Source organism: Balaenoptera ricei, chromosome 20 (assembly GCF_028023285.1).
Source record: "Balaenoptera ricei isolate mBalRic1 chromosome 20, mBalRic1.hap2, whole genome shotgun sequence".
NCBI classification, from domain to species: Eukaryota; Metazoa; Chordata; class Mammalia; order Artiodactyla; family Balaenopteridae; genus Balaenoptera; species Balaenoptera ricei.
The window spans coordinates 35195735-35220309 of NC_082658.1; the positions used below are offsets into that span (position 1 = coordinate 35195735).

General features: G+C 45.2%; 1 protein-coding gene across 3 annotated transcripts in view; it reads left to right on the top strand.

Moving 5' to 3' along the window:
- Nucleotides 1-22126, top strand: part of HLF (HLF transcription factor, PAR bZIP family member) — a 54054-nt gene extending 31928 nt beyond the window's left edge. The window contains exons 3-4 of one of the 3 annotated variants that reach the window (XM_059907572.1): nucleotides 12598-12818; nucleotides 17817-22126. In XM_059907572.1, coding sequence (XP_059763555.1) covers nucleotides 12598-12818; nucleotides 17817-18035 — 440 coding nt within the window. In that variant the 3' untranslated portion in view covers nucleotides 18036-22126. Of the gene's footprint in view, nucleotides 1-12597; nucleotides 12819-13249; nucleotides 13821-17816 lie in introns of those variants that run through there. The other 2 variants (XM_059907573.1, XM_059907574.1) reach the window with 2 other exon arrangements.
- Nucleotides 22127-24575: the final 2449 nt, after the last annotated feature.

The window sequence follows — 24575 nt, forward strand, 5'->3', positions numbered from 1 at the left end:
ATAGCACTTAGCACCTGTACTATGAACACCTGTTAGCTTACCTATTTCCACTTCCAGACTGTGTGCTCCCAGGCGTGGGTTTTATTTATATATTTCCAGAGCTTAGTCCATAGTATGTCTCAATATATGTTTGTTAAACAAATCAGTGTTTTAATCAACAAGCCTTTGTTAATCATCTTCTATGTGAGGCATTGGCAAGGGCTTTGCCTGAAAAGATTTCCAGTCTAGTTTGAGAATAGATAATTGCTTAAAAGCTGTAGAGTCACTTAACCTGATAAAACTTCCAGGCCAGCATATGCTTAAGTGCAAGAGGATATAGATATTAAATGTGAGGGAAGTTGGAAGTTGTCACCAACACTGGGACAGTCAGCGGGAGGAGGACTTGACTTAGGCCTTGAGGGATGGTGCGACAGGTAGAGGCGGAGAGGATGAGAAGCGAGAATGTCCAGGACACAAGGCTGACCAGTGTGCCTGGAGCAGAGAACAGAGGTGGGAGTGAGGACGTCCTTGACCTCCAGATGGAGAGCTTGGACTGGGAGGCAGTGGGAGGCCACTGCTGCCTTTGATCATGGTAGAGATGTTCCAGGAAGAGGAACCTGGTGGTCGTGGTGCAGGACAGGATTGCAGGTGGCATAGAGGCCAGTGAGGAAGGCACTGAATTTGTCCAGGTCCTCAGAGGAATGGCCTGCCCTGGCCTGTGACAGGGATCTGAACTACAGCAGAAAACCTTCACTGAACTTAAGGATAATTTATTGCAAGAGCTAGAATGAGCCTTTGCTGTCATCCCAAACTCTTGTCCCATTATATAACGGGTGGTCAAACCGAAGCCCAGGGAGTCTCCCCCACAGTTCCCGTAACTGGCATGGTCTCTGGATTCCGATCCTTCTGCATGAGAGGGGTGTGGTTAAAGTTCAGAGCCTGACGGAAAGGAGACGACAGTTCTCAGGCTGATGGTCCCTGGGAGCTTGGAGGATGAGTTTGGCTTTGGGACGACACTGAGCAGGAGGCCATGACCAGCAGCGCCCAGACTAGTGCAGGATTCTCTGTGAACTTTGGGGTGAGAGAATTTCAGAGAGCACTGGCCAGGCGCCAAGGCAGGAGGCTTTAGAAAAGCTTGTTTACTTTTGGGTACTCAACTTGGAGACTCGCACAGGAAGGAATTTTTGTGGATCTCCTTGAGCAGCCGCAGAACCACAGACACACCTGAATCCTATTCATGTTCATCCGGAAACTCAGGCTTTAAAACAATTCTGTTTTTCTTCCTATGTTTGTTTGGACTGGCTGGGGGGTTGAGAGAGGAGGAAGGGTGTTGCTCAGGAGAGTGTGGGCCACTTGTTTGCAGTCAGTTCCTGGGTTCACAGTGGACGTCAGCAAGCCCTGCACTTACCTCATGCTCTGCTTCACTCCTCTAAATCCAAACAAAAAACTCACATGGCCCAAAGGAGAATAGTCAGTTTAATAACTCACCATGACAGCACTTTGAAAACTGCGGGTTTCAAATGACTAGGCCTGCACATTTTCACCAACTCAGACAATTAAAGAGACTCCAGGGACCTAGGTGGTGCTGATTCCAGCGGCGCATGTTGTCATTAAATATGGAAAGAGCCTCCAGGTATGGAGAGCTTGTTTCTCTGCTTGATAAGAAGGTAGCCCCAGCCTAGGGGGACCTCAGTAAATTGCTTAGTGGCTCAATTTCTCCGTTGGTAAAATGTGCCCATGGGCCCTACGTGCTTCGCAGGGTTGTCGGGAGGGTGGGATGAGGCTGTAGATACTCAGCGTGCACTTGAACCAAGTCCAGATGCAGCATGTAAATGCAGGCAGGAGCTTCTCCTCTGCTCCTGCCTGGAAAGCTGACATCACCACCGTGCACACATGGGGGCTCTGAGGAGGGCCTGAGGTTAGGACTCTAGTCCCCACTTTATCCTCTCCAGATGTCTCTTGTTCCTTATCCTCTAGCATGTGGAGTTGCAGAAGGGCTTGAAGTGGCCATTCTGGATTATAGCCACTGTCACTGTTACAGCCTTGGGAGGATTGGGCCTCTGCTCTCTCAGAAGAGACGGCTGCGGGGACTTCCCTGGTGGCTCAGTGGTTAAGAATCCTCCTGCCAATGCAGGGGACACGGGTTCGAGCCCTGGTCCGGGAAGATCCCACATGCCGTGGAGCAACTAAGCCCGTGCACCACAACTACTGAGTCTAAGCTCTAGAGCCTGTGAGCCACAACTACTGAGCCCATATGCCACAACTACTGAAGCCCACGCACCTAGAGTCCGTGCTCCGCAACAAGAGAAGCCACCGCAATGAGAAGCCCACGCACCGCAACGAAGAGTAGCCCCCGCTCGCCACAACTAGACGAAGCCTGTACATAGCAACAAAGACCCAACACAGCCAAAAATAAATAAATAAATAAAAATAAAATAAAAAAGAAGGGATGGCTGCTGCACAGAGCATTTGAAGACTGGCAAGCAGGCAGTTGGTGGGACTCAACCTTGCGTTTCCCAGGTCTTCACCCACCTGCGTTTCCTACAAGTGCAGAGGAAACCAGGAGGCCTGCTTTTCTCCAGCCATGCATGTTCCATGACTTGGGGTGGAGTGGCGCAGGGACATGAGTGTGTGTGGGGGAGGGACAGTGCACCTTGTTTCCAGTTTATGACACTCCCTACGCACCTGTGGCGAGGCAGGGGTGGGGGTCAGTGTCGCAAGATCTGAAATCCAGTTCACGCAGGCTTTGGTCTCTGGCACTGTGAGTACATTTCTGGCCACCCTATTACTTGTCTGCACACGGAGGTGCTGTGACAGCAGTGGGGAGAGGCTCTCAGTCCCTGGGAGAGCAGGTGGAGGGGACTCTGCTGCTCTGTCTTGGGGACAGTGGCGTGGTGGCCAGGGGGCCCACAGTGCCCTGACCCCTGGATGGAACTGATCTGCCCCATGTCCCTGACTGCCAGCGGGCGTGGCTCTGAGCCGCTCTGCTCTCGCCTCTCAAGTTCACCTCAAGGAGGCAGGTTTCTTGCTGACTCCACTGGCAAGACACGCGCCGATCCACACCCTTGGAATGAGAGGCCTTGCTAATCCAGTCCCAGCCTCTGCCAGATCAGGCAGCCTCTGCCAAGTCAAGTCAGGGCCATTTTGGGTACTGGTGCACGATCCCAGAGCAGCGTGCTGGTCCTGGACATGGGTCACACTTGGTGACGTCCAGCAGGCTTTTCTTGGGCTGCAGCTGGAGAGAGGTGTGTGCTGGGGGGCTCAGGGAGGGACGTGCGGACTCCACACCCCCGCCCCCGAGTGGCCTCCCCACATCCTGCCCATCCCAGCCAGCCCCAGCGGACAGAGGAGGGAGCAGGGCTCTGCATGGTGGAGTGGCTGGCCCCAGGCCACAGAGCTGTTTGGGGGCAAAGGCACCGTGAGTCCAAGTCTGTCTGTGCTTTCTGATGAACCGGGCCATCTCCCAGGACGGGTCAAAGTGAGGGACGAAGGCCGGAGCAGGAGCCTGGAACAGTGTTCCAGCTGTCTCTGCCCAAACCCAGACCCAGTATTAATTGGCATACTGATAATTCAAGGGTATAGACGTGAAACATGCCTCCCCCATGACGTGGCCTCTGCAGCCATAGCCCATAACAGAATAAATGAGGCGTGGTCTCTGGCTATCCAGAAGCTCTTTAAAGATGCCTGAGTGAGATGTAGTGTTGACAGGAGCCCTAGCCCTGAGGGTCATTAGTTGTTTTGTCATTGAAGGAGTGCCCTTGGCAGGAGCTCGCCATTCAGGAGGACGGAGGTAGTGGAGGAGGGAAGGGACGGAAAGGAAATGGGGTGGCTGGCTGCCCGTAAGTTCCTGGGGCTCTTGTCCATAGCCGGAGGCATTCCTGCCTCCTTGGGGGACCATCTGCTGCCCAGGAACCCGGTGGGCCATGGGAGACTGAACTCCACCAACCTCCCGCCAGCTTTCTGGCTGCATGACTTTGTGTATGGGTGTCGGGGGCAGATTTCACCTCTGACCCTCCACTTCCTCATCCATAAAATGTGGGGCGGGCTGATGGGTCAGTGGAACGTTGTACTTGAGGCCAGGAGACCCAGGTCCTGATGCAGAACTCTCAGTTGAGAAGCACACAGTCCCTTGCTTTCCTTTGAAGCATTTACATGATTAAGAACTTGGGCTTTAGAATCAGAAGAGTCAGGAGGTGAGATTCTGTTTCATCTACTAGTTGGGCAACCTTGGGCAAATCATTTAGCTTTCTGAGCATGTCTTAAACTGTCTGGAAAATGGGGTTACTAATGATTCCACCTTCACACAGCTATCTTGAGGATTAAGTGAGGTGATACACTGGCAGGGCCTTGGCGAGGGGGTGCTCCTCCCGGCCACTCGTCACTGTGACTAACAGTGGTTACTCAGCGGGCAGGGGAGGCTTGTCTGCCAGCCCACGGGGCTGCACTTCATTCGCCCTCTCAGTAAATGGTAACAGACAGACCCTTCCTAATGTTCACACGTAATGGATTGGGCTGGCTCCTCAGTGCTGTGCTTTACCCATATTTCTGTTGACAGCCTGTTACTGTGTGGAGAGAGTTGTTGGAAAAGAGCTGCTTTGATCAAAGCAATCTTTACAGAGGACCTTTCAGTGTATTTGTTCCACAATCACAGACGGCACTTACTGGGCACCTTGTCTGGATATGGCACAAATGAAGTGTGTGTGTGTGTGTGTGTGTGTGTGTGTGTGTGTGTGTGTGTGTGAGAGAGAGAGAGAGAGAGAAGAGGAGAGGAGAAAGAGAGAGAGAGGGAGGGAGAGAGAGAGAGAGAGGCGGTGGGGGGGGGATTTGTTTTTGCCTTGAAGTCAGTGTATCAGCTGAGTAAGGCTCAGGACACTTGAAAAGTCTCAGGGTTATGACAGATTCCCAGTCGCTGGAGTTGAGAAGGACACTTTCTAATATAATCTTTGGTTAAGCCTTTTCTTTCTCCTCCTCTTCTTCCTTTCTGGGGGTTTGAATGGTCTTTTCTTGACAGTATTTAACACAGCCTCTTGAAGGTTATATATGTGCAAAGTGAAGCAAAGTCCATTTTTAGAGGATAATTTTTATTTCTGTCTTTGAAAGTAAACGTTGCTCATTATAGACAATTTGAAAAATACAACAAATAAAAAGAAAAAATAGTCCCTGTTCCCCACAACAGTCCTTGTTAGGAACCGGGGGTGTTTATCTCCAGTTACTCAGTAGTTAGTACTAAGCATGTTCTCCATGCAGACTCCTTCTAGAAGCCAGGGATGCAGCAGCAAAGAAGACAAGGTCCCCGTTCCCTGGAGCTTACATGCGAATGGAAGGAGGTCACTGACAAAGGTCAAACAAATACAAAAGATAATTTGGGGGGGAGATAAATTTTGCAAAGGAAATGAAACAGGGTGGTTTGATAGGTGGTGAGTTGGGGCAGAGGAAAGTCAGAGGGTTTGAAGATGTGGCATTTGAACTGGTGTCTAAAGCATGCAGAAGGACCAGGCAGGCAGAGAGCACGGGGAAAGTGTTTAGGTGGAGGGAATACTAAGGACACAGGCCTTGGGGGAGGGGGGTCCCTGCTTAGGGCAGGTGAGGAGCAGAAGGAAGGCTGGCATGGCTGGGCATGTGGGGTAAGGAGGAGCCTTGAGTGTTATTGTGTGTGGCAGTGCAAAGCCTTTGGAGGGTTTGAGGTAGGGGGTGACCTGCATAGGTTTCTGTTTTTAGAATGTTTCCCGGTGGCTGTGTGGAGAGTGCATTGTGGGGACTCCAGTGGAAGAAGGGGGAGCAGTTAGGAGGATGTGAAGAGATACTCAAGGGAGAGACCGTGCCGGCTTGGATGAGGAGGCACTCTTTTTACTTGATATTTTTAAAAGTATCTGGGATCATAGTATCTGTCTATCTCTATATATATTTTGGCTTGCGGCTTGCAGAATCTTAGTTCCCCAACCAGGGATCGAACCCGGGCCATGTCAGTGAAAGCGCTGAGTCCTAACCACTGGACCACCAGGGAATTCCCCACAGTATCTATACTTTATATTTGTGTTTATATGGAGACTACTGATTGCTTTCCAGGCACTGTGCATTATGTTAAGCACTCTATATATATCTTGTCTCATTCATTTCTCACACAGCCCTATGAGGCAGGCATTGTAATCTCCATTTGCAGATGAAAAAACTGGAACTAAGAGAGGTAGGTTTTTTTTTTTAAATTCTAGTTTTTTAATTGGTGTTTTGTTTTGTTTATTTATTTTTTTTAATTTTTATTTATTTATTTATTTTTTGGTTGTGTTGGGTCTTCGCCTCTGTGCGAGGGCTTTCTCTAATTGCGGCAAGCAGGGGACACTCTTCATCGCGGTGCGCGGCCCTCTCACTATCCCGGCCTCTCTTGTTGCGGAGCACAGGCTCCAGACCCGCAGGCTCAGTAGTTGTGGCTCACGGGCCCAGTTGCTCTGCGGCATGTGGGATCTTCCCAGACCAGGGCTCGAACCCGTGTCCCCTGCATTGGCAGGTAGATCCTCAACCACTGCGCCGCCAGGGAAGCCCAAGAGGTAGGTTTAAACAAAGGAAAAAAATTCACCAGTAGTTCCTGTCCTCACAACAGACCTTACTAGGAAATGCGGAATATTTCTTTCTGGTCCTTTATTCACAAACACCCAAGTTTATACCGTATAGGTGGCGGAATGAGAAATCAAACCTAAGTCTGACTCACTTCACAGCTTAACCACTACCCGGTACATTTTAAAACCTTACTGTGATATTAATGTTATTGTATAAGCATGTCCCCAAATATACTAGCTCAGCTTGTAGATCAGTCCTCTCTTGCCATGACAGTGTTTACCAAACACTCACAAATACTTGGTAGCATACACAAATGAGGGTTTATTGTTCACTCGTCTGAAATTGCTGTGGGTTGGTCAGGTAGCTCTGCTGATCTTGGCTGGACTCGCACATCTCAGGAACAAGTGAACTGGGCTGACCTAGACTGGCCTGCCCCACGTGCCCTTCACCGCCGCCCCCAGGAGGCTAGACCAAGCATGTATGTGGTGGTGACGAAAGTGCTGCAGAGAAGCAGCAGGACATGCAAAAACTCTTTAGGCCCAGCCTCAGAACTGACACTCTGTCACTTCTGCCACATTCTGTCAGCCAATGCATGTCACAAGGCCAGCCCAGATTCAAGGGGTGGGGAAATAGACTCAGCCTGGAACTGCAAAGTCACGTGGAACAGGACACGGGTAGAGGGAGGGATGAGACCTCTGGCTATTAGGACACTGTTGCCTTTGCAGAGTGCTTGTTGGACAAGTTACCAGGTTCCTGCCATCGGAATAGAGACTAGCTAAATCAGCCTCAGAGTTCAGAAAGCCTGCATCCTTAGGGTGTACTTTTGAGGCCTTTATTTAATCTCTGTACCTAGTATGGTAACTCTTTACATACCCTCAAGTGTTACTGCAGTCTTCTAAGTTAATTGGCACCCTGTAACGTAAGGATTCTCGGAAGCAGGGTGTTCTGCTGTGAAGGGAGCCCTGATGATGGTTTTCTTCTGAAAGCAGTTGGTACAAAGAGGGTCAGAAGTGCTATTTCAAACTCAAATTATGACTCTCTAGGGTCAAAGAGGTCGTGAGAAGCAAACAGACCACAGACTGGTTATGGGAAGGAGAGGAAGATCATGAACCAAACTGAATCACAAGGAATTTCACCCATCAGTTCTAATAGAGAAACCATTGGCCAAAACCAAATCATTTTCTCTCTTCTCAGCATTCTTTATAGAGAATAATGTTCATCAGCTGGCTGATGCTCGTCAGTGGTAACACTAGGATATGGTGTCTGTCCTGACAGTACGGCTGTGTTTAACTTCCTGAATGGGGAGCACGTCAGAAAGGTTGGAGATGCTGTAATTAGTCTTGAGGGTTAAGTCGTAAATGTAGCTACAGTTTATTACTTTGATGCAGCCATAAACTAAAGATATAAACCATCAACTTGAGATTGGGACACGGAACACAGATTGTGGCTGTACCCATTCATTGATGACTTCTAGCTTATCAGCTAACTGAACGTGAGATGCTAAATTCTTTTTAAGTATGTAAGAATAAGAAACAGCCTATCTTCAGTTATGCTATTTGGAGGTTTAGACATGCCTACTCTGTGACAAAAGTGGAGGCCAATTTTGGGTTTGAAGGTAACTTCTAATCTTCTAGATTTAAGCCCTTTGTTCCACCCTTTCCACCAGAAATCCTCCTTGGCTCTCCTGGAAGTGACTTTCATTAAGATGCTTTTAAAAAGAAGAAAACAGTGTTCCAGCAAACTGCAGAGTCTACACCATGGGGTTGATCCTGTCCACCCCTGATATTTCAAAGAAAGCCTTGGAGAAATACCAAGCTTAGACTTAACAAATACAGGAAAAAACCACATGATCATCTCAACAGATACTAAAAAAGTCATTTGAGGAAATTTAATATGTGATTTCTGATTTAAAAAAAACAACTCTCAGTGCAGTAGGGCTGGAAGGGCTGGAAATGCCTTAGCTTGTCAAAATGTTATCTGCTAGGATTCTATAATAGACCTTAAGCATATGAAGCATTAAAAGTTTTTTCATTAAAGTCTGGGACAAGAGGGGACCTCCAGTCTCATCCCTTTTACCTATTGCCTTGCAGATCCCAGCCAGCGCAGTGAGGTGTTTTTTTAGGTAGGAATTATAAACACTGAGGCAACAACTGTCTCTAGAGGCAGAAAAGATTATTTACCTAGAAAACTCAGAGAAGTTAGAACTATTAGAACTGATAAGGGAGTAAAGTGGCTGGATATAAACCCAGCATTTTAAAACCAGCAGCTTCTTATATGTCAGCAGTAACCAATTAGTAAGTCTAACAAGGGAAATTTACACTAGCAACAACTATGAGAAAACATTGAAGGGATAAACTTAGCAAAAAATGTGAAAGTTTAAAGTGGAGAAAACTGTGAAACTTAAAGATGTAAGAAAAAGAACAAAAAATAAAACTGGAGCGTATACTAAGGTTATATTGAATATTTAAAAGGTATCAGTTGTCCCTAAATTAACCTATGGCTTTCATGCAATCTTCATTCAAAAATTCCATTAATAATTTTAAATATAACTTAATATATCCTGAAATTCATAGAGAAGAGTGTAAGAATACTGAATAAAATTTTACAAAAAGAACAATAAAGAGGGAAGAACTTACCCTATCAAATATCAAACCTTACTTACCATTATATTAAGACACTTGGAGAATACTGTGTAAAGCCCCTTGCATGTACTTTATACAAAAATAAATCTTAGGTGATTCAAAATCCTAAAAATATAAGTTAATTATAGTTGTATTAGAGAAAAGTATAGAGTAATATATGTACACACATGTATGTACACACGTGTATATGTATACATACATACTTGTATACGTGCATGCATATAATGTAATTTGGGGATAGAGAAGGTATGAAATTAGAAGCCATAAAGGAAAAAATTTTAAGACATTATTACCATATTACAGTGTAAGATCTCATCAATAGTGCAAAACTCTATAAGCAAAGTTAGAAAACAAACAGTCTGGGAGAAAATATTTTCTACAAATAAAACAGATGAAAGGATTATATCCATCATCTATAAAGAGTTCTTTCTATAAAGAATTCTTACAAATGAATAAGCAACAAAATCCTTTAAAAAGAAGCAAAAGATATGAAGAGGGTGGTATACAGGAGAAGAAACAGATCCAATAGATATGTGAGATGCTCAGTCTCACTAGTAACAAGGAAATGTAAATTCAACAATAGTGATATTTGTATATATCAGATTGGCAACATTTTAAAAATTAATATTTAATTGTACAAAAATGCACTCTTAGGAATGTTGGTGCAACTATAAATAGATAAGATTTAGCAATGCTTTTAGAAATATAAAATATACATGTCTTTTGCATGAGCAGTCTCACTTCTAGACATCCCTTCTATAAAAATACTCACATACCTAAAAATCCTTCCGTTGGGGAATGATTAAGTAAATTGTTACATATCCAAGCTACGGAATACTACTCACCCTTTAAAAAGAACAGCGTAGTTCTGTTTGTACTAACATGGGAAATTGCATATGGTATACTGGTATATTGAAAAAGTAATTTAATATCTGTGGGTAGTATAATCCTATTTGGGTTAAACCATTTATATGTAAAAACCAAGGATTGAGAGGTTCACACCAAGCAGTTAAGGGTGGTCTCCTCTGGGAAGAGCAGCAAGGTAGATTGGGGGCAAGGGAGACACATTTCTGCATTTGTTGAGATTTTGCAATGAACATCTTTGGTAGTTTAAAAAATTAATGTAATGATGCATTCTTAACTTGAAAATTCTTATATTAAAAATTTGCAAATCCACAAAAGGTAGGACAAAATAATAAAGATCCTCCTCCCTGTTACTCAGTGATACTGTGGACATTTAGGAATAAAGGGGGAAAAATGAGTCCAGCAGAGTTAATACAGTAGAAAATATAGACAAACAAGATGATGCAAGGATATCTTGGGAGAAAAGAGACCCAGCTGTGTTTCTCATGTCCTTTGCTGGTTGCTCTGTGATGCTGGGGAAGCTATTGAAAGCAATTGACTCATCTGTGGTCCAGTTAGGTTTTCTCTGTGCTGCAGGTAGGGCTGACCTACTTCCATTGGAAGAAAGGGCTCGAGAGAAAGAATGCAGATAAAGCTTCTGCCTAAATGTGGAGTGTTATTGTTAGAATGTTCATGAATGAATGTCAGCGCCCAGCATCTCAGAGGGCCCCCATTAAATGAGGAGTATTCTTTGTAGAAGCAGAACTCTGAAGTAGGCACCACCGTGAGGAGTGGGGTGGGGATAAAATAGAGAAAACATGAAAGACCATGTGGTCTGGTAGAGGAGGTGGGGTGTGTGTGTAAACCTTAACATGTATAAATCAATAAAGGGGATTTAAATACAACATAATTAACAGGATACTGAAGTACTAGGGAAGAACTTGAAGTAACTTTGAGCAATTAGATTTGGGAAATATTAATTAAGAGATGCTTCCAGAGGGGAGCAGAGGGTGTATCTACCTGTGGGTCTGTGTATGTGATGCGGGGGTGACGCATGGGGCGTGGTGGTTGAACTGAGAGGGCATTGGGTAGTTTTATTATTAAGTTCAAAGAGAGTTTCTAAAGGGAAAGTAAAATACCCGTTTGACTCAGATATGGTCCATTTTCTGAGGCAATGTCGAGAGGCACAAGATCAAATCTAGCTTGACACCATCCAGTGCAGAGCTCAGCAGCCTCTAGAAGCTGGAGCTGAACTGAGCGTGGCTAATGAGAAATCTCCATCCTCTGCCAATGCCTTGGGACCCATCTCTTCCTCTTTGGCAAGCAGAATACAAAGAGAGCTCAAAGCAGAGTGGGGACCAAAAGGTCCCCAGAACGTTCATTCTGCAAGCTCCCCACCAGGCCTTTCCGGAAAACAGACAAGCCTGGTTTCACAGGTTAGCCAGAAAGCAAGTCGATGGCTTTGCCCTTCAACCCGGGGTAGTGTCTAATGGCACCTACAGGATACTCCACATGGCGTCCAGCCTTCAGCAGTGAGGGAGAAGAGGACATGGGCTAAACCGAGCTGAGCTGTATCCTCTCATTTATTCTCTGGGCGTGAAAGGGGTGATTGTAAAATTCAAATGAAACTAGAAGTTGAGGTTCAGAGCTCCCCACATAAATGCTGCAGTCTGTTATTCCGAAATGCAGTCAACCCTTTTTCGAGGACCTTTGTGCGTTTCAGTGGTTTGGTTTGCAGAACTGTCAAGTGGAAGTTAGATCATCTCCATTGCGTCTTTTCCATTTTGCTCAATATTCCTTGAATGCACACATGGTTAGCACCACAGCCTGGTAGCTCATCTCCTGTCTCCAGTCCTGCCCCCTTCGGTTCACTCCTCACACTTCTTTCCACACTTCAGCTCTGCTTATCACTTCAGTGCTCAGAACCCCTCAGTGACATTCAAGGCCTTTTATAACATCCCTACTGCCCACCTTCCTTGACCACATCTCTTGCATTTATGCCTCTCTCCTTTCCATCTTGTGTTCTGATACAGCTACCCAAGACTACTTGTGGTTCCTCAAAAATGCAACCCTCTGTCTTGTATTTGTCCCTGGATTACCTTTTTTGCTAATTACTGTGTGTCTCAAGATGCTGCTATACCAAGCATCTTCTCTCGGAGTGTTCCCTAACCTGCTTCGGGTTACATCCTTTCCCCCCACACTCTGGAAGCACGTGTGGTTTCCTTTCATCCCTTCACTATATCTCACTGGCTAGTTTTGGTCTGATTCCCTGACTCACCTGGAAAACACCTTAAAGGTAAAAAAAAGAGTACCTGACACATAGTTGGCGCTTCATGAATATGTTGTAGGACGGAATGAATGCATGTATTTTTAAATTTAGTTTGTGAATATGTGTATGTGGGTCCTTGTTCTCGCTGATCTGACATGAGTAAAGCCATGCAGCCCGCTGTGCCTCAGGAACGATGTTAGAGTCACATTTAAGTAAGTTTAAGACTCTTGCCCTCGTCCTGAGCATCATCAAGTAGCTGTCTCCTGGGCCTCCATAGAGCGTGCATGAATTAAAACTCCTGTGTTGTTCCAGGCCAGCTGTTGCCAGCCAACCGCAATACTCCGAGCCCCATTGACCCTGACACCATCCAGGTCCCGGTGGGCTATGAGCCAGACCCGGCCGACCTTGCCCTCTCCAGCATCCCCGGGCAGGAAATGTTTGACCCTCGCAAACGCAAGTTCTCTGAGGAAGAACTGAAGCCACAGCCCATGATTAAGAAAGCTCGCAAAGTCTTCATCCCAGATGATCTGAAGGTAAATTGGAACTGGTAATTAGGCTGTGGGCAAGTGGAGAGTGGGATCAAGAGGCAGATTAAAAGGGTGACCCCAGGAAAATCACACAAGCTAGTGAACAAAGACTTGTGATTTCTGATCCCATTTCTTGGCATGTGACGAGGCAAGTTGCTTCCTCTCTGGGTGTCTTCTGAACTACGCCTTTCATATCTTGATAATGCATAGATATAAGCAAAAGCAATAAAATGGAGTGCTTTGCAGCCCATGAAGGAAGCAAACCCATTACTATCTGCAAGGAAACCTATGAAAGCCTAATAAAATCAAACCAGGATCTTTCAAGGTTGAAAAGAGAAAAAAAATTATTTGGGAAGGGCATCTGGACCTCATAGTCTCCAAGGGTTACCTTCCCTTTGGGAATTTAACACTAATTAACTGCTGCCATTTCTCTGTAGGCCTCAGGGAGTAACAGCCAGAGACAGGACCTCTCTCCACATTGCCAGCCTTGGATGCTAGGGTGGGACTTTTAAGGAAGCTGGTGGGTTTCCTGACACTATTTATAAGTAATATTCACTCTGTGTCTCAAGTAAAGATCACTTGAGTATCTCAACAAAAGGTTAATTTGGGGTTGGTTTTTCTCTACTGTGTTGAAGGCACACATTATTTATAAAGGAAAATAGCCTTACCTTAGGAAATCAGATACAACTTAAAATTAATCTGACACATTTAATGATACCTTAGGAAGAGAATTCTTTCTAAACTTATGCCATGCCTACTAATACCAAAATAGAACCATTTTTGATTACCCATTGCTTAGAATTTTTTGTGTTTATGCTACTTTCCAATCATATGGACAATAGAAATATGATTGTATACATTCAAGGCATTGGAAGCAGACATAATTTTCTAACTGCTGACCACCATTTCTGAAACCTAAATATGGTTCACACGAAGAGACACTCCTGTTGGGAAAATGGGAGTTTGGGACATTGTCCTGGAACTGATTTAGACCATTTACTTCTGCTTTTCATATATACAAAGAGCACTGGAGGAAAAAGTACCCGGCAGATTTAAGTCACTGCTGTCATCCAATACCTCAGATTACCTTCAGTGATGCAGAATCATAAAATGTCCGGGTTTTGGGACTTCCCTGGTGGCGCAGTGGTTAAGAATCCACCAGCCAATGCAGAGGACACGGGTTCGAGCCCTGGTCCGGGAAGATCCTACATGCCGCGGAGCAGCTATGCCTATGCACCACAACTACTGAGCCTGCACTCTGGAGCGCGCGAGCCACAACTACTGAGCCTGTGTGCCACAGCTACTGAAGCCCACATGTCTAGAGCCCATGCTCCACAACAAGAGAAGCAACCGCAAGGAGAAGCCATCTCACCACAACGAACAGTAGTAGCCCCCGCTCGCTGCAACTAGAGAAAGCCGGTGCACAGCAACAAAGACACAATGTAGCCAAAAATAAATAAATAAATAAATCTATTACAAAATAAAATGTCGGGTTTTAAAAGGGACCTCAGAGATTCATTAGACCAAAGTGATCATTTTACCACTGAGGAAATGGAGACACAGAAAGGTAGAGGTGAACACTGCTAGTTAGTGTAAGGCCCAGCCTCGTCCCCAAGTCGGCTAGCTTCCAGAAAGGTCACTGAAGCACGTTGGCCCTGACAGGAGCTACATCGGGAGCCTTTGGGTGACAAACCAATAGCTGTCACCCTGAGAATCAAAAGAGGAAAGTGCACAGTAAACACGCCAGAAAATTGAAGCTAGTCAGGGAATCGATGGTTAGACTAAGATGGGGTAAGAAAGGGGCCCCGTGGGATTAGGTCCTGGGCGATTAGGCATCTTCTTTCAGCTCATGCTTTTCCTCATCTTGTGTTCTTAGCCATACAATTCTGTGTGCATTTTGGAACTTGCCTCTTAAACTAAACCGGGGAGCCCATTCAGTAGGGATTTCCTCTTGAATGGAGGCAAGTTTGAAGGGATGTTGCTGAGTAGTAGATACAACTTCCAGCCAGACCTGCACATGGTCTCCAAATTTACAAATTTAAAGCAAAGAGCAAGCTTACTTAATTACCCTGGTAACCTCAGCAACAAAGAGGCCACATGAAAAACGTCTGTGCTGGAATTATGCATGTCACTGCCACCATGGCTGGGCCTGGCCTTCTCACGTGCCAGTGACGGGAGCAGGCAGGAACACTGTCCTGCCAGGTGTCCCTGGATTCCTTCAGTTGTGAGTAAAGTCTCAGGCCACAGAGCATGAGCACTGGTGAAGCAAGAAGCAGAGCTGTAGGATGTTTCTCGTGTGGCAGGAGGACTGAGCTGGGGCAAGTGACCTCCAGCCCTGGATGAGCAGACCGAGTGAGTGAGGCGGCCCTCCCTGCCGCTGCCTGCACTCTCTCTCTGGAGCCATTCATTTGGGTTAGCGGGCAGCCCCAGGAGGATGAAGGGGTGGCATACTGATTCCTAGCTGAGAATCACTTTAATCGCCTTGGTGTCTTTCACACATCCATTCATTCACTTGACAAATATTTTTCAAATGCTAGTGTCTGCCAAGGCCTATGTCAGGGCCTGGGGATTCCAAGGTGAGCCGCTACTGACATTGTTCCTGCCCCCAAGTGAGAAAAAGGGAGTGTTGACATGTCAGGGGGCGCCTGCTGGGCAGAGGTGGCATCAAACACCAGACCCTCAAGAAGATGGGACTGGACTGAGGAGTTCTTTGCCAGGTAGAGGTACCTCCATAGCCAGATGGCATCTGCCCCTGGGAGATAGAGGGAAAGGGTACAGGCGATGTATCAGCCCCACTCAATATCCTGCTCTCCCCGCCCCCCATTTCTGTGCTGACAAAGGTGGGAAAGCTGGTTTTCCTTGTCTGGGACGGTCCTCCTATCATGCCTGCCTTCTGCAGCCTCTGCCCCACTCCTATTCCCAGCTCCCCTCCCACCTGAGATGGTCCCCATTCCACACCTTTCCTGGCTCATCTGCACATGTGGACAGGTGAGGCTGGGAAATGAAAGCACCTTAGAAGTGAGAAGAGCTCAGAAATTGGTTGCCCTGAGGTCAGCTGGTGACTCCCCTGGTCCTTAAGACCTGGTCACAAACCACCAAGTCCATGGCCTATGGTGGTACCTCTTCCCCATCCTTCTGCCCGCCGCACACAGCTTCTCCTTGTTCTCATGTACCCCTTCACTCCCCGGCCCCTGTGTGCAGGTTCTGATACATCCTAAGCCAGCCCCTCTTTCCAATCATCTTGGAAACTACACTCCTGGGAACACTGATGAGTATGGTAGATTCACTGATTGACCAAGGGGGTGGAATTGGGACTTACAATGTAACGCAGACAACTTCCATCAGAGCTGGAGGTTTCACTGGTGTTAATGTGCCTTAGGCTCTCTCACCCCTGTGGAGTCTTGTGCTCTCTTAGCTCCTCCCAGCTTCTCTGGGCCAGTGCCCTAGTCTCTCTCCCCTTCCTCCAGCTCCTCTGCACCCTTTCTGAAGGAAAGCAACAAATCCTGCCCCAAGCTTAATTATCCAGGTATTTTCCAAAGGACAACCTCCTTTCTAAGAAGAATTCTGGTACTAGCTATTATGAAGATCACCTTTTTCACTTTGTTACACATTATTATGAAATGTGTAGCAAGCTGGGAGCGGTTTATAAATAAGAGAACAGTACTAGCTTGTGAAGGGCAGATAGAAGGTGTCTGCACATGCTTTCTGTCTCACACTTCCTGTCTTTGTGCTGGGCAAGTGTTGGCTCAGGGTAAATGGCAGGGATGGCACAGACCACTGACCTTGGACTTTGCTCGCAGCCTTGGCCTCAAACCATGTGACCTCCAGTGCCAAATGCCTCTTGGAATCCTGGGGGACGGGAAGAACTGGCTCACTCACTTATTCTGGGTGGCACATAACTGCAGGTATTAGCTTTGCTAGGATTGAGGAAGTTACTGTTGCAAGTTGTTGAAAAAAGGGGGTTGCAAAACCCACCAGGTGGCACCATAAGTGGAAGAAGACTTACATTTCTTAGTCCTCCTAGGAAGGTTTTCCCTTTTTTGGCAGAGGGAGCAGTGATGGGGGTGGGGGGGAAGGAGGGATTGCTTTCATGTTGCCCACAGTTAAACATCACTCAGGCTAAGACAGCCTAGAAAACAGTTAAACAGGAAATTAGAGTAAATTATTTAAATGTTAGCCACCAATATGAGTATATTGAACAGTGGCAGGTGGAACTTTATTTTTTTATTTGTTTTTAATTGCCAAAGTATACATGCCCATTATAGAATATTCTAGTAGTTCAGAAGGATATAAAATAAAAGGTGAAAGATCCTACCTCTCTCCTTGGCTCCCTCCTTCAATCCCCCTTCCAAAGCCACCACTTTGAATAGCTGTGTATAAATCTTCTGGGCCTCTTTCTATGAATATATACTATTATAATTTTTTAACCAAAGTGGGATGAGGAACCTATTGACCTGCAAATTGCCACTGTTTCTACCCACATAGTGATATGTCGCTAGCATCTTTCTGGTTCAGCTGGATCTTTATTTTTAACAGTTGTGTGAATCTATCATGATGTAGTTATTAAAGCTCCTGATAATTAGGGGGTTTTGCCCATTTTTTTCTATTACAAACAATGCTGCAGTAAAAATTTTGTGCCCGTGTGTGCGCACGTGCGTGAGGACTGCGCTAGGGTGCGAGCCCAGAGGCACGGTGCAGATACTGCCAGGTCGCCTTCCAACAATACTGTATCAATTTATTCAGGAAAGCACGCTCCCAGGGAAGAAAAGGGTTTAACATTTCCAGCAAAGAGAGGGAAGGAGTTAGGCTTGTCCTTCAGGGAGTGCAGGAGGCCCGGCTTTGCTTGGGGACGTGCGCTCTGCTGGGCGGGAGAGGCGGCCCGGCGAAGGGCGGGTGCCCTCGGCTCGCAGAGCCGGAGCCGGAGCCGGAGGCGGGAAGCCCGGTGGGGATGCGGGACGCGGGCCGAGGTCTAACCGCGTCGGTGTGTGTTTCCCCCGCCCCGAGCAGGACGACAAGTACTGGGCGCGGCGCCGGAAGAACAACATGGCGGCCAAGCGCTCGCGTGATGCGCGGCGCCTCAAGGAGAACCAGATCGCCATCCGCGCGTCCTTCCTGGAGAAGGAGAACTCGGCGCTGCGCCAGGAGGTGGCCGACCTGCGCAAGGAGCTGGGCAAGTGCAAGAACATCCTGGCCAAGTACGAGGCCCGGCATGGGCCCCTGTAGGCCGGCGTCCGCGGGCGGCCTCAGGCCCCGGACAGGGGTCTCCTGGTTGATCGCACCGCACCTACCGACCTTTCCGACATCAGCACTTTACCAGATGCATCAACAGGACGGACTCACATTTTGGCGTGGGTGTGTGTATGTGCTTGTGCTCATGTGTGGTCAGCAGGTGTGTGTGTGTGTGTGTGTGTGTGTGTGCGCGCGCGCGTCCCTTTGCACTTGCCATTTTGGTAGCCCTCCATCGTCTTTTAGTTCCAAAATGAAAGGTGCCATGTTTTTACTGGACTGCGGAGACCTCTCGTGGGTTTCCTGACCCCCTTCCTTCTCCACTCCTGCCCTTTCCACGTGGCTTCATGTTGGCACTTACCTACTCTTCCAGGACCCTCTGGTTGGGTTCACTAAGAAGGGCCCTGGTGAAATAGTAGATCTCGGTTTTCGAGACCACAGACTCTTGTTTCTGTTTAATCTGTAAGTTACCATGCTAATAAGGTGCACAGAATAATTTAGCACTACACTGCAGCTCCATTCAGTTACAGGTTGCTTCCCTCCTATCTTCAGTTTTGGTGATAATCGTCTTCAAATTTAAAGTGCTGTTTAGATTTATTAGATCCCATATTTACTTACTGCTGTCTACTAAGTTTCCTTTTAACTCTACCAACCCCGGCAAGTAAGAGTACTATCATAGAACACAGAGTGTGTTTTTGCACTGTCTGTACCTAAAGCAATAATCCTATTGTACGCTAGAGCATGCTGCCTGAGTATTACTAGTGGACGTAGGATATTTTCCCTACCTAAGAATTTCACTGTCTTTTAAAAAACAAAAATTACAGTAATGCATTTGAGCATGCCCAGAACATCCCCAGGACAGAGAAGCAGAGGGAAATGCCAGGTCTAAGAACGAGGGGTTAACTTATCAGTATACAGCCAAAAAATGCATCTTGGAACAGTTTTTGACATTGATGTGTTTGCTTTTGTTTTCTCCCCTTTCCCATACCCTTAGCCCCCAATTTTCTAGTTAACTTTTTCCACATCCCTCTTGATATTCAATACAATTCAATTAAGATTCAGTTTTCCCCATTTTTTGTAATATATATGTTTTTGTGAATTATACCTTGTCGTTTTTAAAAATCAGTCAGTTAAGTTAATAAGTTGATGTTTTGTAAAACCCTTTTTCCTAGTGGTGTCATTTTTGAATGCTTCATAAATTAATGATTTTGGAGCTTATGTTTCTTATTCTCTGTTTGCTTTTGAACGTATGTGCTCTTATAAAGTGGACTTCTGAAAAATGAATGTAAAAGACACTGGTGTATCTCAGAAGGGGATGGTGTTGTCACAAACTGTGGTTAATCCAATCAATTTAAATGTTTACTGTAGACCAAAAGGAGAGATTATTAAATTGTTTAATGTTTATACAGAGTAATTATAGGAAGTTCTTTTTGTACAGTATTTTTCAGATATAAATACTGATGATGTATTTTGGAAGACATATATTATATATAGCAAAGAGAAAAGGAAAACTATTCCATGTTTTAAAATTATATAGCAAAGATATATATTCATCAATGTTGTACAGAGAAGAAGTGCTTGGGTGTTCCTGAAGTCTTTAATATTTTAAGCCTATCACTGACACATCAGCATGTTTTCTGCTTTAAATTAAAATTTTACAACAGTATCGAAGCTTGCTGTGACAAATTCTGCTCTAAAACATCTAAGGAGCTTTCTTATTTCCTATTAGGTCTCAGAAAGAAGTCAGTTAACATCACCCAAAAGCACAAAATGGATGTTAGTCAAATATTTATTGGATGATACAGTGTTTTTTAGGAAAAGCATCTGCCACAAAAATGTTCACTTCAAAATTATGAGTTCCTGGAATGGAACATCACTGCAAGCATCCCAAACAATTCTGTTCTCCTCTGTGGGCACGTGCATCTTATGCAGTATAAGGTTAATATTGGTGCTATGTGTATGGTTTATAATTTGATAGATGTTTTGACTTTAAAGACGATTGTTCTTTTGTTTCACTAACTTGTGTCAAGAGATTCTGGTGTTGTTGCAAAAAAAAATTTCCGCAAGATTAAAATACCCTTTCATCAGTGGGATTTTCTAGTTTCCTGTGTCCAGAGTATGTAATTCTTTAGTGACCTGGTGGTCTCCTTGTCAATCCATCAGCAATGCTTCTCTCATAGTGTCATAGTCTTGGGAAATCTGAATAGTAAAATATTCCTGCTAGGTATCCATTTTGTCCCAAGCTACAGATTATGGTGGGAGATGGGAGAGTATTGGAATTGAAATACATTGTTCAGGTAAATAACCAATAAAATAAACGAGACCTTTGGCAAACTTAAGCAGAACTGAATAAGTGTTATTCAGAGAAACAAGTGGACATGGAGTTGGCCTTTTTATAGGTAAAGAGACTAATTGCAGCAGAATTGTTAAATCGTCACTAAAACAGAAACAAATGACATCTTTAAGTGGAGAAGTGTTGAAGGATTGTACTGAAGACCATCTAAATTCATTGACGTTTAAAATGGTAGCTGAAAAAACTGTATTTGAGTACTGGTCTTTCTGAAATTAGGTTGTTTGTATCAAATGAGCATCATAAATGTTTTCTGCAGAAGAAATAAGAAGATCATAATAAAACATTCTTTGGCGTGCCAGGGGAGGTTTCAGAAACCTACCTCGTCTTAAAAATTTAAAAGCTTTGGAGTCTGTACAGGTGCCTTATATGTAGGTCATTGTCACCACACACATGAGCACTCAACCCCTGGACTCACTGCGTTCTGTCCAGGGCAGTCAACTAGTAAATAAAGCAGTTCTGCTAAATGGTATGGGAAGCCCGGCCCAATTTGGAATGACTTGAATCATCCAGGGTCAAATGAGTTCTGCAGACTGAAGCTATTAAAAGAGTCCTGTTGTCATTTTTCACCTTTTCATCATAAGCATCTTTCAGAGATTAATTACTTGGCCATTAAAAATGAATCCAAATCATATTATGCCAACATCATTTAGACATGATTTGGAATGAGCGGCCTAGGACTTCCTGACAAGGTCACATCATCATTTCTTTTGACTAGACTTGCAAAGAAAGGCAAAAATTGGTCAGCCTATCCTTCTGCTTGTGCCACCTTGAGAACATAGGTAGGGAGTGGGAGGGAGGTAAGTGATCACTTCCTCCCCTTGAGAAAGTGGCCACTTTTGACCATTCAAAACCCACAGCGAGCAGGATAGTGACAGGCCTTTCATCTTCAAATACAACAGACCGCTGTGAAACCATCCTTTGAAGCAGAAGGACCATTTGTTTGAGGAGCCTGCAGACGGAATTCTGGCATTGGGTGGGGAGGAAGCTGTATGAGAAAGCCCGGAGGTTCCTTCCAACTCACCAGTTTTGTGAGGGAACTCACAATAATTCTAAATGTACACTTGAAAGGTCTTGAGTCTGTTTTCAGAAGAGTCAAGAAGAATTTTAAGTAGAGGCCTTCCCACCTCCCACCCCCACCCCAAAGTAAAACAAAGGTCATTCTGTAAAACGCAAGGAGTTTATCTACTTTTCCCCTAATGTTCCTTTTAGGAAAACTCAAACTTTATCAGCGTTAATCAGACCAATCCCAGAAGGTGGTAGACACCTGCTCTCAGTCTGCCAGCTTCCTGCTGAGGGCTTCTAGGACCCCACTGGGAAGGCCAAGATCTCCTCTAGGCTTTCTCTACAATTAACAATGTCATTTTTAAATGAGCAAAGCCATGTCTTCAATTTTGATGCATTGGATTTGGCAACTAAAGTCAGTACATTTTGCAGAGGGCCAAGTGTATGTAGAGGAATCTGTGTGTGTGTGTGTGTGTGTGTGTGTGTGTGTGTGTGTGTGCGAATAGTTAAGGCATAAAATCTTTCATTTTGGAGCACCTTACCGAACATAACAATAATCACCGTTATCCTTTTGGCAACACCACAAAGATTGCATCTGTTAAACAGGTACAAGTTCACTTGAGGTCAGTGTAATTGTACACCATGGTATTGGTGGTGTTTATTCCTGTTAAGTCCAAACCTTTATCTGTCTTGTTATTCTTAATGTTTAATAAACTTTGGATTGTTTCCTGTCTTTCCTTTATTTTTGTTGACAGTCTGCTGGAAATTAGATTCTGTTCCCAATTCTATCATCAAGAAGCCATTGACAGATTAATTACATAGATGATAAAGTAATAATACTATATAATTAGTGAAAAATCAACATTTATTGAGTGCTTACATGCCAGACACTGTGCTAAACACTTGCATGGAATATTTTATTTAATCCCATGTCAACCCTATGAGGTAGGGACAATTGTTATCTCCATTTACAGAAGAAACAGAGAAGGTTCGGGAGCTTAAGTAGCTGGTAGGAGTGACAGAAAAGTGTTCTGATCCATCAAATGGGCATCATTTAGAGTGGTGGTTCCCAAAAACCAGTTCAAAGACTGTTTTCTGGTTGGATGTATAAGAATCACCTGGGACCATATTACAAGACTGCAGATCCAGTGATTCTGAATCAGTACATCTGGGATGGGGCCTGGAAATCTGAATTTCTTAAAGGCTCACAGCTAACTCCAATGTGTAGCCAAGTAATTGGAGCCAAGGATTTACAGACTTGACCTTAATTTGAGTTCATGACCTTGGAGGATCCATGTAGAAGCTTCAGAACTTCCATAATTACCTGAAACTGTATGCAACTTTTTGTGTATAAGCATTTATTTTTCTGTAGAGGAGATCCATAGCTTCCCTACCCCCCAAAGGAATCTGTGATGCAAGATGGAATAAAAACCCCTGATTAACAGGAAGGCTGATGTAGAGTGGTGGTTCCCAGCCCAGGCAGCCCATTAGAATCACCTGGGGAGCTCAAAACACTGGCGCTCATGTTCCACGGTCCAGGCCAAGGAGCTCAGCATCTGTGGCAGGAGAGAAGGGAGCTCTGGTGAGGAGCTCAGTGGTTCAAATCTGTCACTTAACGAGTGTGTGACCTTGAACTGCTACTAAGCACTTTTAAACCTAAATCTCCCATCTGTGAGAAGGTCGGCTCCCCACCCCTGAGGGTTGTGGGGAGAACTAATGACATAAATGCATAGTCTCTGGTACATCATCGGCCCTCAATAAATAACTGCCACAGGGGCCTGGGGAGTAGAATGTGTGCCTGTTGCACTTTTTCCAGTTCAATATTTCAGACCATTTGTTCCTCCAAAGAAGTCAGAAGACAATTCTGTGCAGAAGAAGGGGTAGGTGGCTGGTGGCGAGGGAACGGGTGAGGCCCCAGCATGGGTGTGGTTCATACTCTGACATCCCTAGTAGATCAGAGCTTTGACCACAGGTTGGGGGACGTCCATCCAGGTGGCACCTTCCAATTTAAGCAGCTACAAGTCAGGGGTCAGCTCTATTTCACCATTAAACAACTTTCTGCTTTCTCAGAGGAATAGGTACAATGACCTTAGCAAGATTCTCTTTGAGTAACTGATTTTTTATTTTTGCGTCTTCAAATCCCTTAGAGGAAGTGACTGCTTCTCCACGCCTGGAGAGACTTTTGACTTTAGGATGGCAGGAACTGGTGTGAAGGCCAGCTGTGTAGATGCCCAGTCACTCACAAGCCCTCAGTCCCCAGGGCCCGTCACATGCTGCCCTTGGGATGGCTTTTCCATTCCCATTTAAACATAACAAACCTTCAACTGCCAAGCCCTTCTCTTCAAAGCACAGGAATTCCATTCCCTCTTTGAAAATCACTGGCTTAGAAGTCTCCTTGGGCATCTTTAGCGAGGATCTGGGTGGGAATTGTGGAAGTCTTGCCTTTGTGGTCGGGAGATGGCTTCTTGGTAACAAATGTAAGGGACCCTATTGGAGGAGAAAGGCCCAAGTAAAGAAGGTGGTGAGTGTCCTCTGCCTCTCTGGGTTTTGAGTCAGTGAAGACTTGCGTCCAAAGGCCCCTCTCTGACTTCTCTTCATCCTGCAAAGCCTGGCACGATAGGAAAAGCTGACAGTTACCAAGTCCTAAACCCTGTACCTGCCACATCTCACTTCATTCTCATGCTATGAAATTGCTACTAATATTTTTCCTGTTTTACAGATAAAGAAACAGGCTCATAGAAATGAAGTAAGCAGAATTTAAGCCCAGGCAGGAAGCCTGATTCCAGAGTTTGTGTTCTATGCTACTGTACTCCATGGCTTAAACTACGGGCTCAGCAAAGGCAAAAGGCAATCACTGTAATTAGGAGGGTGAGCCCGGAGCAGGCAAACCTGGACTTAAATCCCATCTCTATTATTTACTGTGTGACCATAGAAAATTCACCAAATTGCCCTGAGTTTTACCTGCAAAATGGACAAACTACAACCCTCCTTATAGGGTTGTTACTAGGATTAAGTGAGAACATGCATTTAAAACACTTGGATCAATGTGCAGAGTATAACAGGAATTCAACAAATATTTGCTTTTTGTAATAATAATAATAGTAATTATTAATAAATGTAGCTTGATTTGATTTCACTGGTGATGTGTTACAATAGAGTCAGACTATATATTGTGTATTTTA